General features: G+C 48.3%; 1 protein-coding gene across 3 annotated transcripts in view; it reads left to right on the top strand.

The window, feature by feature from the left end:
* Positions 1–17893, top strand: part of SEPTIN6 (septin 6) — an 87487-nt gene that overhangs the window by 49810 nt on the left and 19784 nt on the right. For all 3 annotated transcript variants that reach the window (XM_032757522.2, XM_032757520.2, XM_032757521.2), the window contains exons 6-9: positions 2526–2622; positions 5993–6161; positions 9703–9835; positions 13969–14159. In XM_032757522.2, the coding sequence (XP_032613413.1) occupies positions 2526–2622; positions 5993–6161; positions 9703–9835; positions 13969–14159 (590 nt within the window). The remainder of the gene's footprint in view (positions 1–2525; positions 2623–5992; positions 6162–9702; positions 9836–13968; positions 14160–17893) is intronic.

The raw sequence follows: 17893 nt of genomic DNA, 5'->3' as shown, positions 1-17893 counted from the left end.
GAGGGCGTGCTACAACGTGGTTTTTCCTTATCACCTCCTCCCTCAGTCTAGCTCTCTGCATTCGCCGCCCCTTGGCTCTTCTGTGCCATGTGGCTGAAGCTGTGGGGTCTCTCCAGGGGAAATGTTCTCCCAGAAAGTGTTTAGGGGTGGATTCGAGGCTCCCGATATGTCCTAGGTCCCTGAGTAGGAATGAATTGTGCCCAGATCAACCCTCCTGGCAAAGATTGGAGATGCTTAGGCCCTTGGGCAGCATTTTCAGGAATTCAGTGCTTCCCAAATGCCCTGTGTGTCACTTGCCCAGTTACTCTTTTGGTCATTCCCCTCCCAGGACTGATGAAACATTTCCCACCTCCACCCCACACCCACCTTCCATAATCCATAACCTCCTCTTTCCCACGTCCAGATTTAAGGGACAGTCAGTGGAGTGGGGAGGGGTCGGAGAGTGGCTGAGATGATCATCTGATAGCAGCTGAGAGGGGAGAGGGTGAAAGAAGAGCAGCTTCAGCTGGCGGCCAAGCAATTTGAGGGACTGGTGGAGGTCCTGGAGCTGAGCTCCTGATGAAATCCTGTGTTCTTCTGCTCTGAAGGACATTTTTGGGGCCCAGAGATAGAGGAGAATGGAGAGGAAGAATTGGCTGTGAGATCAGCCTGTGGATTAAACAAACAAGCGACAGATTTGCTGTGGGTTTCCCTGAATTGAATTGCCTCTGATAATCTGGTCTTGCACAACTAGTTACCCCCCAGGGTTTAGAGTACGCACCTCATCTACTGTTTGAACCCCCTAAATGGAAGTAGCAGACCAGCAAGGGGTGGGCTTTGAAGTCATCCTGTTCCTTACTATTGTGTGCCTGCTGGCAAGTCCCTTAGCCCTTGCGGACCTCAGTTTCCCCATCTAAAGAGGAGACTAATAAGGCAACTTACCATATAGTGTTGTTGTAGAGATTCAGTGAGAGAATGCCATGTAAAGCAGCTGGTACCCAGTGCATAGGGCTTAACAAATTATTGCTAATGCTAATGCTGTTAGTATGATTGCCACTACCTACTCTGAAACAACTTATTTGACTTCCCAAGAATTGCTCCCTCCTCTGCGTTACTCCAGCCCTTTAGCCTCTGTTTACAACCTTGATCTTTTTTTTTTTTTTTTGAGACAGGGTCTTGCTCTGTCACCCAGGCTGGAGTGCAGTGGTGCAATCTCGGCTCGCTGCAACCTCCACTTCTGGTACAACCCTGATCTTGCTGTATGATCGTTGTTGAGATAGCTTTCTCCCTTGGCACACTGCGCATTCTCCGGGGCCAGGCTCTGTGCTTTTTTGCTATTACGTCATTCTTAATGCCTAGCATATATCATAGGAGCTCAGTAAATATTTGTAGAATGGATGAGTGGGCAAATGGGTCAAAATATCTAGATCATGGCCTGTTTCTGCAAGCAGGCTAAGAAACTTTCCCCATAGGCTCTTTACCTGTTGCTGTAAAGCCCTTTTGAACAAAGCCCCACCTGGGCTCACCTGGTCGGTAAACGTTGATTCCGTGGTTCCATTTGGCTGTGGTGACTCAGCACTTACAAGCTGGCCAGCTCCTTGTGGATTACGGCTCTGTGAGTGTTTCCCAGGCCCCATACTACCAAGTCGGGGCAGCTCTCTCTGATCCATAAAGCCAGGCCAAGCTCCTCATTTCCCCTGTGAGCACCAAGCGCATAAACCTATTTGCCCTTTGCCTTTCTTTCCTCTTTCCCTAGCCCTACCACTGCCATTCAGGAAGTATTTATTAAGCACCTACTATGTACGGGGTACCAGACCGTATACTTGAGCCCTTGATCACATACTATCTTATATGACTTGAGTTATGTAATTTGGGCCTCCTCAACAAGACTGTAAGCTCCTAGAGGGCGAGGGAGCGTGTCTTCTGCTGCTTCTGTCTGCCTTATAGCACCTACAGAAGAACCCAGCACGGTCATGTGAGTAAATCCTTGGTGACTTGCCTTCTAGGCTCACAAGTTCAATGTGAGCTCTTTCTCCGGGGAAGGATGAGAACAAGGAGAGTACAGCTCAGTTGGCTGTGTAGTCTCAGTACGGACCTAGTCTTGGGGCTCTTGCATGCCAGGGAGGGAGAAGGGCCAGTCTGGGGACCCTTTGGTACTCCTTTATCCTCTCTATCCACACAGAACCCCCCTCATTCCACTTCTCCTTCTTCCAAAGGCTCTTCCCCTCAGCAGTATCTATGAATAGCGAATAGCTTGGTAATCTGTGTGTCTGCTTATTATTCTGCTTATTTTCTCTCTTTGTTCCCTATGCATTCAGCCATGTCATTGTTACCCTCTATTGTGAATTTCTGAACAGCAGAGGCTTGGACTAGGCCTCTTATCCTCACATAGTTTGGGAACTTAATAAATGCTTGTTGGTGATGATGACAGTGAGGGACATTGCAGGGTGAGGGCCTGGGGCCCCAGAGACGAACAGCAGTTGGGTTGTGTAACACTCAGTGCCTTTCCTCTGCAGTTCTCAGCTTTTGTTTGCCTTCGGTTTCAGGCCCACCTGCCATTTGCTGTCATCGGCAGCACAGAAGAACTGAAGATAGGCAACAAGATGATGAGGGCACGGCAGTATCCTTGGGGCACTGTGCAGGGTGAGTGAGTCTCTGGGAGGGGCTACACACAGGAAGCCCCTTTTATCTGTCTCTTTGTTTGTCCCCAGCCACTATATGACAAGTGTCTAAATTGTCCCAAGTCTCTGTTCATTCGGCATGGGTCCCAAATAGCCATAGGGGTCACTAGCAAGCTAACTCTGGCTCCATACTGGGATGCTCTGATGGGAGCAAGCTCCCTCTGTTTCTAATGGGAAAAGTATTCCTAAAACACAAGGACTTGCAAGGTAGGAAGGAGTGTGCGAGAAAGCATGTGTTCTTGCCCAAGTGCACCTGAAGAATGTTCACAGTAGTGTTGTTTGTAATGACAAATAATTACAAACAATCCAGATATTCATTAAAATAGACTAGATAGGCCGGGCGCAGTGGCTCACGCCTGTAATCCCAGCACTTTGGGAGGCCGAGGTGGGCGGATCACGAGATCAGGAGATCGAGACCATCCTGGCCAACATGGTGAAACCCCATCTCTACTAAAAATACACACACACAAAAAGACTGGATAGTGGAAGGGTGGGAGGGGGATAAGGGATTTTAAAAAACTACATGTTGGGGCTGGACGCGGTGGCTCACTCCTGTAATTCTAGCGCTCTGGGAGGCCGAAGAGGGTGGATCACCTGAGGTCAGGAGTTCGAGACCAGCCTGGCCAACATGGTGAAACCCCGTTTCTACTAAAAAAAAAAAAAAAAAAAAAAAAAAAAAATTAGTCAGGTATGGTGGCGTGTGCCTGTAGTCCCAGCTACTCAGGAGGCTGAGGCAGGAGAATCGCTTGAACCCGGGAGGTAGAGATTGCAGTGAGCTGAGATTTCGCCACTGCATTCCAGCCTGGGCAACAGAGTGAGATTCAAAAAAAAAAAGAAAGAAAGAAACATACCATTGGATTCCCTTTGTATGAATTCCAAAAGGAGGCAAAACTAAACAAGATATATATTCTTAGGAATGCATACATAAGAGGTAAAACTATAAAGAAAAACAAAGGAATGATAATCCTCAAAGTCAGGAGAGGGATTAAGTCTCTGCCAGGGGAGTAGGAGGATAGAAGGGGATGAGATTGGGAAAGGGCACTCAGGGGCTTCCAAGGTACTGGTAATGTTTAACCTGAGTTGTGGAGACATTGGTGTTAATTTTTCAAAAATTCTTTAAATTGTACATACACATTTCATGCTCTCTTTTGTATGTATGATTATTTCACAATTGAAAAGCAATCAGACATATTGTATTACACTCAGGAAAGTTCCTTCTGTGGTCTGCCTGACATGTGTTAACTTACCCTCAGGGCTAGTCAGTTCAGTGCATAAGACAAGGCCAAGGACAGTGCTGTGGGTAGAAGAGGTCTCTGGTCCTCAGAGTCTACAGCTAGAAACTGGGCCGTGGCTGATAGGGGCATCGTGTGAAAGAGTGGCTGGTTCTCTGTAAACTCATCCCTACCACTGGGGAAACACCTGAAAGTGGGTGGCGAGTTGTCCACATCACATACGAAGGCTGGCATGTTTTAGGACACCCCACAGACCCACTGGCAATAGCTGGATTTTCCATAGGTAGGACAAGACTGGTTATCAGAGCTGTGCTAAGTTCTGGTCTTCTCTGCTGTTCGGAGCTGGGGATGCTCCACTAGGAACGTTTGCAAATGGTTTCTGACCCACAGTCCCACCCTGGGAATGGACTTGTGGTCTGAGAAACAGGAACCTGAAGTGAGACGAGGAGAAGCCAGTAGACATGGTTCCAATGACTTATTTCATCTGACGTGGACTACTCTGAATCTAAACAAAAAAGGGGATTTTGAAAGTTTTTCTTGTAAGTCTAAGTTGACTGTTCTGCTTGAATGAGGAAGAAGTTGTATATTGCTTAGGCAGCCTGCAGGGGCCTTGGAGGCACTCCTTCTGACTCACCATTAGAGATCACTGTCCAGAGATGGAGGAGGAAATGGCATATAGCATAGTCCTGAGAAGTTGTCTTACTGATGTCATCTTTAATATTAGCCTGTGTTCTATGACAGCAGGGGGCTTTATTCCTAATTCAGTGGGTCTTAAGCAGAGGGATTATGTGAGCTGATTCGGGCTTTGGAAAGATTAATGACCACAAGGCAGTCTGCTTGAACTATGGCTGACCCACTTATCCCAGACCCTTCTCTGCCCCCACTACCCTCTTCCAGACCCTGCAAGACAGAATCTGCGGTGATTGCCTGTTCATCACGTCAGACACCATTTTTCCTACTTGTTCAGGCCAAATACCACCATCCGACACAGTGAAGCCATACCTGTAGCCACCTTGACAAAGTGCTCCTCGTGACCTGGTCCAGCCAGAAATCAATTTTGCTATGACTTGGTCCACATCAGTCATTCTTGACCACTGCCCCAAATTGCAGATCTTTGCTTGCACTCTTTTGAGGAGGGGACTTTTTCACACAGGCCAGAAAATGGGGTCCCCTTGCTCCTAGTCACCACTGCTACTGTCAGGCCATTATCTACCCTCTAAAGAAACCACCTCCTTGGAAGCTTCTACCATCCAGGTGGGCCATGCCTGTGGTCCACACCCCTCCTTGTCACTGTCATCTATCGATATCCTAGTTCTTTCCTCTTATTCTTTGGAGACTTTGTCACTTCCCCTACATTGCCTGGGTTTGAACCCTAACTCTGCAACTTACTAGCTATATAACCTTGCCTAGCCTCATTGACACCTTGCAAACACCATTCACTTCTCTGGCTGATAAATTGCTATTCTTCCTTCCAGAGTCATCTTAGGGATTTTCTCTTCGGTGAAGTCTTCACTTTCCCGGGAGTTCTTAGGTCCCCCTCTTCTGAGCTTTATTGCAACTTGGCTATCCCTCTATTTTTGTAGTTTTGCACTGAATTGTATTCGTCTGTTTACATCTATTCCTCCTCTAAACTATAAGCTCCTGAGAGCAAGATTCCATCACTTCGTTTCTGAATTCCCAGTGCCTCACACAATACTGGGAACAGAGATTCCACAAATATTGATTGGATGGATGGATGGATGGATGGATGGATGAGTGGATGGATGGATGGATGGATGGACAGATGCATATGTGCTGTTGTCCTACAAGTGGTGCAGACCAAACATACTTTAGAGGGTTCTGACTGCTGAATTTAGATTGTGGTGCTACTGACTGTATTAATAAGTATTTTTATGGTATCACAGTTTTTCATTACTGGCATTTTTGTAACCTTTCATTTACGTTTTCAGTAGAAAAGAGAGGAGGTAAATTTGCAGGATCTAAATACACAGATTGCAAGGCAACGTCACTGTTAGACATTTTGCCTCTCGTTTCATCCATTTCTGCTTCTGCTGGCCTTCCTTTCAACATACTTTCAATACCCCAAACCCTGCTATGCAGTTGAAAACGAGGCCCACTGCGACTTTGTGAAGCTGCGGGAGATGCTGATTCGGGTCAACATGGAGGATCTGCGGGAGCAGACCCACACCCGGCACTATGAGCTGTATCGCCGCTGTAAGCTGGAGGAGATGGGCTTCAAGGACACCGACCCTGACAGCAAACCCTTCAGGTACCGCTCCTGCCAGCCCAGCCCAGCCCAGCTCAGCTCAGCCCACCCAGGTGGTGTGGAAGCCTTCCCCTGGAGAATTCACAGGGGAGGCGAGACACGGGTGCTAAGACCTCGAGGAGCAGGGGCGACTCACTTGCCAGTTTTGCTTGCCTGTTCACCCTTTGCCTCTGCACACCTGCCAGGAGAGCTGTGGGGCGCAGGCTTGGGAAGTACTGCCGCCTTGCTTTTAAGGGCAAGGGAAGGGAGGATGCCCAGAGGACCAGCAAGGCTGATCACCACACACACATGCACGCATCCATGACAGCTCCAAGCAGCTGCACTGGAGGGGATCCCCAAGCTGGGGCCCTGTTCCACGAGGTGGCAGTTGGTAACTGTCCTCTGCCCCTTTTTCTTCATCAGGCTTCTGGCGCTCAGACAGGTTTCTAGTCTATTCTTTACCCATTTCCCCATTCTCAAACCCAGATAGGACCAGGTAGCAATCCCTTGCCATGCATCGGTGAACTGCAGGCTATTCAATTGCTGTCCTTAGTGTCTGCATTCAAGTGCAAGTTCTGTTTTGACCGCAGGATGTTGATCATCACTGGCATATTTCTTCAATCAGAATGCTTTTAGAGAAGGGGGATGTTTTTGAAAGCAGGTTATTATGCAGAGAGGAGTGATGCGCCAAGTAGAAGTGTCTGATCTATATGTGTGATGTGTGAAATAAGCCTCACAGTTGAAATTACCACGTGGTGCCCTTTATGGTGGTCAGGCATTAATAAGCAAGTGAGGGAGATGTCTACCAGTTAAAAAGGCTTTCAAAGAGCCTCTGAGATCTTACTCTACCTGTGCACAGCCTAAAGCTGGCCTGGAGTCAGAGCCTAACCAGTCCCTTGGGGATATTTGCTTCAGGAGGGACAGGCTCATGCCCTATATACTGACAGGTGGGGCCAGGGGCCACTGGAGCACGTGGGGCTGGGGGAAGCCATGCTTGTCTCTTTCTGGTGGGAGCTCCCTGGCTGTCTTCCCCACCTGCAGCTTTCATCTGCATTTGTAGAGGAGTAGGTGTGCCTCCACCTGGTCATTTTGTCTCCTTCCCTCCTCCTTCACTCCATCCTGAATACCTCTGTTTCCTGTGTCTTCGCCTTCTTCACTCCTTCTCTGCCAGCTCCTTCCCATGCTGCATGTAAGCATCTTGTGCTGAAGAAACTCTCCCTTAACCCTGCTCTTTTTTACCAGCCTCTGCCCTGTCAAGAAGTCCTTGACAGGATGAGAAGGAGAAAGAGTTGTTCTATATTTACTGGTTCCTCTTCCCCATCTCTCATTCATTCCTCGACCCACTGCAGTCTGTCTTCTGTCCCCAGCATAACCACTCAAATGCCTCTCTCCAAGGCCAGGAATCGCAGACTTGTGGCCAAGTTCAATGTGGCCTTTGGGTTCCATCTTATTTGATATCAACGCAGCACTTTATGCCATTCCCCACTGCCCCCTTGAAATGCCCTCTACATTTGGCTTTTCTAGCCCTGGCCTGGCTGATTCTATTCCTATCTCTCCTACTATTTCTTCTCAGCCTCCTTTGCAGGCTCATTTTCTTCACCTTACTCCTTTAAATGTTGGTATACCCCCCGGGATTCTTTCCTAGAGCCTCTGCTCCTTTCACTTTCTGTTCTCTTTGCAGCTGGTTCTTTCTACTCTCACAGCCCTAATTACCACCTAGAAGTAGATGGCTCCCAAGCTAGTCTTACTTCTGAGGTCTAAACCCATTAATCTAACTGCATACTGGATGTCCACTCAGACATCCCATAGAGGACCTCCCTGAAAATCAAGCTCTGTACAAATTCATCTACTTCCCTCTTAAGCATGTGTCTCCAACATTCCCTGTTGCCATTCATGATACCACCATCCACCTGGTTGCCCAAGGATAATCAGAATTACCTTTGGCTCCTCCCAAGTCCTGGGAGTTCTGCTTCCCTTACTGCTCCCTCCATTCCCTCCCAGCCCTTAACATTAAGATCCTATCACTTCTTTTCTTTTCTTTTCTTTTTTTTTTTTGAGACAGAGTCTTGCTCTATCGCCCAGGCCAGAGTACAATGGCACAATCTCGGCTCACTGCAACCTTGGCTTCCCGGGTTCAAGCGATTCTCCTGCCTCAGCCTCCCCAGTAGCTGGGATTACAGGCGCCCACCACCTCGCCCAGCTAATTTTTGTATTTTTATTAGAGACGGGGTTTCACCATATTGGCCAGGCTGGTCTTGAACTCCTGACCTCAAGTGATCCACCCACCTTGGCCTCCCAAAGTGCTGAGATTACAGGCGTGAGCCACCACACCTGGCCAAGATCCTGTCACTTCTTAACTTGGATTGATGGAAAGTCTATCCTTCCCACAGCACAGCCAGAATGGTCCTTCTCATTTTCATATTGGATCTAGTACTACTTCCTGCTTTAAAACCATGCAGTGTGTACATGTCCAATTTTTAAATATGGCATTCAAAGCCTGTTCTCTTCCTCTAGGCTCAGGAACTTCGTCTGCCTCTACTCCACCACTGCCATGGTGCTCTCTGGCCATGTTGAACCATACCTGGCTCCCCAAGAATGTCATTCTCTCTTCACACGTGCTTTCTTACATGCTGCCCTCTTTGAATCACAGTTCCACCTCTTCTTCACCAGGCTATTGCTTTTTTTTTTTGAGATGGAGTCTCACTCTGTCACACAGGCTGGAGTGCAGTGGCGCGATCTTGGCTCACTTCAACCTTTGCCTAGCAGGTTCAAGTGATTCTCCTGCCTCAGCCTCCCGAGTAGCTGGGATTACAGGCGCCCACCACGACGCCTGGCTAACTTTTTGTATTTTTTAGTAGAGATGGGGTTTCACCATGTTGGCCAGGCTGGTCTCGAACTCCTGACCTCAGGTGATCCACCCGCCTCGGCCTCCCAGAGTGCTGGAATTACAGGCGTGAGCCACCGCACCCGGCCTATCTCCTATTTCTTTAAAAATAAGCTTAGGCCAGGGGCATCTCCAACTAGACCATGAGTTCCTTGATGGCAGGTAGGATGGCTGTTGGCTCTAGAGGCTGAGTGACTAGCATCATGTCAATTAGTGCTGAGTCTAGCACATACGGAGTCTCCTCAAGCATTTGTTGAAATAGTTCATTAATGTGGTCAGTTTCAGAGCCAGGGCCTGGCAGCATTGTGCAGTGGGAAAACCCAGATGAAGAGACAGGAGACTCAGCTTCTGGTCAAAGGTCTCCCTCTAACTAGCCGTGGGGCCTTGAGCAAGACACCTCACCTCTCTGGGCCTCAGTTTTCTCATCTGTAGAACAAGAGTATAGAACCAGATATTCTAAGTCTCTCCAGTTCACTAGGGTTGCCCCATCCCCCTCCAGAATCCCTGTGGGCATGCTGTCATGGGCCAAGCCAGGTGCCCACAGCTTTGTGGTTCTATTTTTGTACCTGGCTCACAACTGGGGAAGGGAGGACAGAGGAACCCAGTGAGGATCTTTGGGGCCAGTTTTATCAAATAGGAGTCATTCCAAAGGAAGAAGAATTAACCTGACCATGTTCGCAGTTTACAGGAGACATATGAGGCCAAAAGGAACGAGTTCCTAGGGGAACTCCAGAAAAAAGAAGAGGAGATGAGACAGATGTTCGTCCAGCGAGTCAAAGAGAAAGAAGCGGAGCTCAAAGAGGCAGAGAAAGAGGTAAATGTGAGCCTGGTGATTATTAAAATGTCAAGAAACAACAGCTGCTGGTGAGACTGTGGAAAAATAGGAACGCTTTTACACGTTGGTGTGAATGTAAATTACTTCAACCATCGTGGAAGACAGTGTGGTGATTCCTCAAAGACCTAGAATCAGAAATGCCATTCGACCCAGCAATACTATAGATCATTTTATTATAAAGATACATGCACACATATGTTCACTGCAACACCATTCACAATAGAAAAGACATAGAATCAACCCAAATGCCCATCAATGATAGGTTGGATAAAGAAAATGTGGTATATATACACCATGGAATACTATGCAGCCATAAAAAGGAATCAGAGGATATTCTTTAGAAGGACGTGAGTGGAGCTGGGAGCCATTATCCTCAGCAAACTAACACAGGAACAGAAATCCAAACATTGGGCCGGGCACTGTGGCTCACGCCTGTAATCCCAACACTTTGGGAGGCCGAGGTGGTTGGATCACCTGAAGTCAGGAGTTCGAGACCAGCCTGGCCAACATGGTGAAACCCTGTCTCTACTAAAAATACAATGATTAGTGGAGTGTGGTGGCACATGCCTATAGTCCCAGCTACTTGGGAGGCTGAGGCAGGAGAATCTCTTGAATCTGGGAGGCGGAGGTTACAGTGAGCTGAGATCGTGCCACTGCACTCCAGCCTGGCTGACAGAGCAAGACTCCATCTCAAAAAGAAAAAAAAGGAAACAATTACTTCATGAGTCTCTTCCACATTTAACCTGTCGCACTCTCAAGGGTTCTTCTCACCAAAGCCCATGACAAAGGTATTGATTTTTTTTTTTTGAGTTTCACTTAAAAAAAAAAATGTCGGCTGGGTGTGGTGGCTCACGCCTATAATCCCAGCACTTTGGGAGGTGGAGGCAGAGGCGGGCAGATCACAAGGTCAGGAGTTCGAGACCATCCTGCCTAACACGGTGAAACCCCGTCTCTACTAAAAATACAAAAAAATTAGCTGGGCGTGGTGGCGGGCTCCTATAGTCCCAGCTACTCAAGGCGAAGGCAGGAGAATGGCGTGAACCCGGGAGGCGGAGCTTGCAGTGAGCCGAGATCACGCCACTGTACTCCAGCCTGGGCGACAGAGCGAGACTCCGTCTCAAAAAAAAAAAAAAAAAATTGTCAGACAGGTGCCTTGGCTCAGGTCTGTAATCCCAGCACTTCGGGAGGCTAAAGCGGGGGGATTGCCTGAGCCCAGGAGTTCAAGACCAGCCTGGGCAACATACTGAGACCCCATTTCTATTAAAAATACAAAAAATTGGCTGGGCACAGTTGCTCACACCTGTAATCCCAGCACTTTGGGAGGCCGAGGTGGGCGGATCACGAGTTCAGGAGTTCGAGGCCAGCCTGGCTAATATGGTGAAACCCCGTCTCTACTAAAAATACAAAAAATTAGCCAGGTGTGGTGGTACGCACCTGTAGTCCCAGCTGCTTGGGAGACTGAGGCAGAAGAATTGCTTGAACCCAGGAGGCGGAGGTTGCAGTGAGCCGAGATTGTCCCACTGGACTCCAGCCTGGACAACAGAGCGAGACTCCATCTCAAAAAAAAAAAAAAAATTACAAATACAAAAAATTAGCCAGGCATGGTGGCACGTGCCTGTAGTCCCAGCTACCCAGGAGGCTGAGGTGGGAGGAACGCTTGAGCCAAGAGATCGAGGCCACTGCACTCCAGCCTGTGTGACAGAGTGAGACTCTGTCTCAATTAAAAAAAGTAAAATGTCACCCAGCACTTTTAGGAGGAGAAGTGAGGGGATCTCAAAGACAAATGAATAAAAGTACAACAAACAAAAGCCAGGTTAAGGCAACTGATAGGCAGCCCTAGTGACTAGTAACAGCTGCTTTAGGCCAGGCGTGGTGGCTCACGCCTGTAATCCCAGCACTTTGGGAGGCCGAGGTGGGCGGATGACAAGGTCAGGAGATGGAGACCATCCTGGCTAACTCGGTGAAACCCCGTCTCTACTAAAAATACAAAAAATTAGCCGGGAATGGTAGCATGCGCCTGTAGTCCCAGCTACTTGGGAGGCCGAGGCAGGAGAATCACTTGAACCTGGGAGGTGGAGGTTGCAGTGAGCTGAGATTGTGCCACTGCACTCCAGCTTGGGCAACAGAGCGAGACTCTGTCTCAAAAAAAAAGAAAAAAGAAAAGATCTGGTTTATACAGCAAGTCTGTCACTCACCTACCTAAGTGACAGTGCCAAATACCCCCAGGACCTGGAGAACTAACCTTCTTCATGGTATGCTGCAAGTGCTACAGAATCCTAAACTCTCTCCTGAATCCATGAAAGAAAGTGGGCCGGGCGCGGTGGCTCACGCTTGTAATCCCAGCACTTTGGGAGGCCGAGGCGGGCGGATCACGAGGTCAGGAGATCAAGACCACAGTGAAACCCCGTCTCTACTAAAAATACAAAAAAATTAGCCGGGCGTGGTGGCGGGCGCCTGTAGTCCCAGCTACTCGGAGAGGCTGAGGCAGGAGAATGGCGTGAACCCTGCAGTGAGCCGAGATCGCGCCACTGCACTCCAGCCTGGGCGACAGAGCGAGACTCCGTCTCAAAAAAAAAAAAAAAAAAAAAGAAAGTGCAATTCAGCTTGCTCTGCTCTTACTATTCAGGGTAGTTTATTGTATTCTAGTTTGTGACTGTCTGTGCCTCTTGTTCTCTGATCCACTTACCACAATGGCATGCCAGAATATTCTTTTTTTTTTTCCGAGACAGAATCTCGCTCTGTTGCCCAGGCTGGAGTGCAGTGGTGCGATCTCGGCTCACTGAAAGCTCCGCCTCCTGGGTTCAAGTGATTCTCCTGCCTCAGCCTCCCAAGTAGCTGGCATTATAGGCATGCGTCACCACACCCAGCTGATTTTTGTCTTTTTAGTAGAGACGAGGTTTCACCATGTTAGCCAGGCTGGTCTAGAACTCCTGACCTCATGCCACCCACCTTGGCCTCCCAAAGTGCTGGGATTGAGCCGACTACTGGGATTACAGCACTCCCAAAGTGCTGGTATGACAGGCGTGAGCCACTGTGCCTGGCCCAGAATATTCTTGTTGTTCTTCTTTGGGTTTCTGGTTCTATTCAGGACTAATTAAGCCTCCCTTTAGTTAAGGCTGAGGTGTCTGTACTCATTCCATGTCATAAAATCCTTTTTATTTCCTTGCATGTCCAAAGCCAAGTATTTCCATTGACTGGCTTTCCCATTACTGAAGTTTTCTGTGCGATCCATGGTGATCCTTCCTGATTGCAGGGGTTAAGACAAGACAGGGGTTCCTTACACATAAGAGGTCCCATTCTATAATGCTCTAAATACTTGCTTGACCATACTCAAATTCCTTACTTCTCAGACCTTCTGTTTCCTCATAAAATGGAGATAATAACAAAACCTACCTCATAGGAATGTGGTAACAATTAAATAAATTAATATATATAAACGACTTATAAAAGTCAGTGCTTAGCCTGTAATTACTCGGTAATTTTCTATTTTTTTTTATTTTTGAGACGGAGTCTTGCTCTGTTGCCCAGGCTGGAGTCCAGTGGCACGATCTCGGCTCACTGCAACCTCCGCCTCCCGGGTTCAGGTGATTCTTCTGCCTCAGCCTGCTGAGTAGCTGGGATTACAGGCACATGCCACAATGCCTGGCTAATTTTTGTATTTCTAGTAGAGACGGGGTTTCACCATGTTGGCCAGGCTGGTGTCGAACACCTGACCTCAAGTAATCTGCCCACCTCGGCCTCCCAGAGTGCTAGGATTACAGGCCTGAGCCCGGCCAGCACTCAGTAAATGTTATATTATTATAATTGATGTTATTATTGACCATGTGTGGTAACTACGGGGACTCTTTTTAACAAAATGTCTGACTAAACACAATGCAGTGTTCCTTTACCATATTCAGCAGCAGAGACTTGGAGATAAAATGGCAGGAAGAGAGAACGATCCAGAGCATGGTGCCTTTGGTGCCATCATGGCAATGCCTGACAGAAATGCCCCCTGAGGTTCCAGGGTCCTGCAGGGTCGCAGCCCTACTGGTCCCCACCCACCTGGGCTTGGCCAGGCTGGGGACTGCTCACAGGGGACTCTCTCTAATCTCCCTGTGCTTCCCTGCCAGCTGCATGAGAAGTTTGACCGTCTGAAGAAACTGCACCAGGATGAGAAGAAGAAACTGGAGGATAAGAAGAAATCCCTGGATGATGAAGTGAATGCTTTCAAGCAAAGAAAGACGGCAGCCGAGCTGCTCCAGTCCCAGGGCTCCCAGGCTGGAGGCTCACAGACTCTGAAGAGAGACAAAGAGAAGAAAAAGTAAGTAGCAGGCTGCTCTGGGGTGGTGCCTTCTCTTCCCTCCTGCTCATCCTCCCAGGGCAGGACGTGGCACCAGAAGGGGCTGAGGACTGGTGACCAGAGGTGAGCTGTGGGCTATCGGACTGGTTGAGGTACCCATAACTGGTCCCAGCATCCCTGTGGGACCTTGGGATTCCCTGAGCTTGGGGAGTTGAGAGTAGGGGAGGAGTGTGGTCCCAGAGGCCCAGCCCATCTGTCCAGCTTGCTCAGGAAAGCCCTGCAAACTCAAGGTCCATAGGAGAGGAAGGGAAAAGAGGAAAAGCAAAGGAGAGTGAGAGAGCAGAAGGGAAGAAAAAAACTAGAGGTGCAGCAATATAAGAGAGGAACAAGGCCGGGCACGGTGGCTCACGCCTATAATCCCAGCACTTTGGGAAGCCAAGGCAGGAGGAACACTTGAGGTCAGGAGTTCAAGACCAGCCTGGCCTATATGGCGAAACCCCGTCTCTACTTAAAAAAATAATAATAATAATAGGCCGGGCGCAGTGGCTCACGCCTGTAATCCCAGCACTTTGGGAGGCCGAGGCGGGCAGATCATGCGGTCAGGAGATTGAGACCATCCTGGTTAACATGGTGAAACCCCGTCTCTACTAAAAATACAAAAAAATTAGCTGGGTGTGGTGGTGGGTGCCTGTAGTCCCAGCTACTCAGGAGGCTGAGGCAGGAGAATGGCGTGAACCTGGGAGGCGGAGCTTGCAGTGAGCTGAGATCGTGCCACTGCACTCCAGCCTGGGGGGGTATAGGGCGAGACTTGGTCCTCTGTCTCAATTAAAAAAAAAAAAACAGTTCGAGACCAGCCTGACCAACATGGTGAAACCCTGTCTCTACTAAAAATACAAAAATTAGCCAGGCGTGGTGGCGTGCGCTTGTAATCCCAGCTACTTAGGGGGCTGAGGCAGGAGAATTGCTTGAACCCGGGAAGCAGAGGTTGCAGTGAGTTGAGATAGCACCACTGCCCTCCAGCTTGGGCGACAGAGCAAGACTCCATCTTAAAAAAAAAAAAAAAAAAATACAGAAATTAGCTGCCTGTAGTCCCAACTACTCAGGAGGCTGAGGCAGGAGAATCACTTGAACCCGGTTACAGTAAGTAGGTTACAGTAAGCTGAGATCACACCACCGCACTCCAGCCTGGGCAACGGAGTGAGACTCCATCTGAAGAAAAAAAAAATAGAAAAGAAAGAGAGGAACAAAAAGAACTGCAGCTATGGGCCGGGCGTGGTGTAATCCCAGGACTTTGGGAGGCCAAGACGGGTGGATCACTTGAGTTCAGGAGTTCGAGACCAGCCTGGCCTACATGATGAAACCTTGTCTCCACTAACAATACAAAAAAGTAGCCAGGCGTGGTGGCGTGCACCTGTAATCCCAGCTACTTGGGAGGCTGAGCAGAAGAATTGCCTGAACTGAGGAGGCAGAGGTTGCAGTGAGCTAAGATAGCACCATTGCACTCTAGCCTGAGTGACAGATTGAGACTCTGTCTCCAAAAAAAAAAAGAAGTGCAGATACAGGGTAGTGGAAGAAAGAGAGAGCCTTTAGCAGAAACTCGGTGCACCCTCTCCCCACCCCTGCCCTATATCTGAGGTTGCTCACCTCTCCATGGCCGTAGTCCCACCCTCACCCTGCCTCAGTTCTTACTCTCTGCAGCCAACAGAATTTAACTGTTGCCACTGAAGGCTGCAGCCCAGCCCTGATTTCCCACCTCTTTGTGATCCCTCCCTGCTGGCTTAGTTCTGCCCAGCCTGGGGTGCTGAGAACTTACGGGGGAGCCCTCAGATGCCAGTGTATGCTGCATGTGCCCCATCCTCAATCTGTGGAATGATTTTAAGACTTCTGATCTCCCCTGGTATTAGAACAGTGGCTCCTGGATACCATGTGGGTCAATAATCCTCACCCAACCCCAGTCTCTGCTTGCTGAAGTTACCCATTCCTCATCCCAGAACCAGAGAAAAATATTTCAACGGGATCTAGAAAAACTCCTGTGGTGCCCTTGTGCCCTGCAGTTGTTTGTGCAGTGTGGCTTGAGGAGTTCCCAGGTGGACTGTTTAGCAGTGTCTTTACTAAAGGGTACTGAGGATCCAAAAGGTGTCCATGGTCATTGCCTTCTGTTTTCAGCCATTTGTTCCTGGACTTAACTATGGGATATTTTTGCCAGAAGGAAGAAACACCTTCCTTTCCGCTGGCTTATCACTTAGGAATAACATGGTAACTTTTGCATAACAGTAATATGTTATATTTGAGGGCACTCAGCTTTGCAATCCAATTACTCTTTATTCAAATGTGTAATTTAAACATCTTGGCCGGGTACGGTGGCTCACGCCTGTAATCCCAGCACTTTGGGAAGCTGAGGCAGGCAGATCACCTGAGGTCAGGAGTTTGAGACCAGCCTGGGCAACATGGCGAAACCCCGTCTCTACTAAAAATACAAAAATTAGCTGGGCATGGTGGCCCACACCTGTAGTCCCAGCTACTCAGGAGGCTAAGGCAGGAGAATCACTTGAGCCTGGGAGGTGGAGGTTGCAGAGCCAAGATCATGCCACTGCACTTCAGGTGACAGAGTGAGACTTTGTCTAAAAAAAAAAAAAAAAAAAGAAAAAAAGAACATCTTCACCAATTAGTCCAGAAATTTTTCTTACTGAATCTTAATACTGTATGTCAAATTCACTGATGAATGAAATTTTTTGGTATTACCTGATGGATAAAGCTCAACTAGCCAGAAAAAAGTCTCTTTAGACACACCCTGTACTGTATTAACTTATCTGTCATGGTGTATTATTGCACCAGCAGGAATGAATTCCTATTTTTAAGATCAGAAAAATCTAAATTTGTCATCCAGCTGTAACCTGCTGCCTTCATAGTCCTGTGGTATTTGTTAACTCAGTACCTGGGGCAGTTTCATAGCCTGCTTGTGGGAGTTAGGAATTGGTTTGTTCAGGCTACATTGAAACTATAAATATTCCCTATTCAGATGTTCAGTAAAAGTTCTTCTCACATCAAGCTTTCCCCTTGTTGCCTCATACTGACTGACTTCTCCCACCCCAGGCAGGAGACCCCAACAGGGAGATACCCCTCTCTACTCTCCAGGAATATTTGGGGTTGGTGACAGTGCCCCTTTCCAATTCTGAAATGGGTGAAACCCTGCTGGCATGTGGCACCTTATATTAGCAATAAGGGCCTAACAGAATGACCTGTCTTCTTCTGTACTTCCAGATGCAGAAGTGGCCCTGAGTCTTGGCTTCTTATGTAATTTCATGAGCAATTGGTTAACTTCTGGAAGAGCCACCATTAGACCTGTGCTACTCTCCTCCCATAGTCATGGTAGTGAGTTTTGAGGGCAGAAATGGTGGTAGTAATATTTCTTCTTGAGAGATGGTGGTTGGATCTAAGAGTCACATATTCAGAATTTCCTTTAGCTGCCCCTAAAGAGATTAAGAAAGTACTGGCCAGCTGTGGTGGCTCACGCTTGTAATCCCAATACTTTGGGAGGCCAAGGCAAAGGATTGCTTGAGTCCAGGAGTTTGAGATCAGCCTGGGCAACATAGTGAGACCTTTGTCTCTACAAAAAAAAAAAATTAAACATTAGCTGGGCCTGGTGACACTTGCCTATAGTCCCAGCTACTCAGGAGACTGAGGTGGGAGAATTGCTTGAACCTGGGAGGGTGAGGCTGCAGTGAGGATTACACCACTGCACTCCAGTCTGGGCA

This window comes from Hylobates moloch, unplaced genomic scaffold (assembly GCF_009828535.3).
Source record: "Hylobates moloch isolate HMO894 unplaced genomic scaffold, HMol_V3 SCAFFOLD_7, whole genome shotgun sequence".
NCBI classification, from domain to species: Eukaryota; Metazoa; Chordata; class Mammalia; order Primates; family Hylobatidae; genus Hylobates; species Hylobates moloch.
The sequence above is the reverse complement of the archived record's forward strand: the minus strand, read 5'-3'. Positions and strand labels throughout refer to the sequence as shown.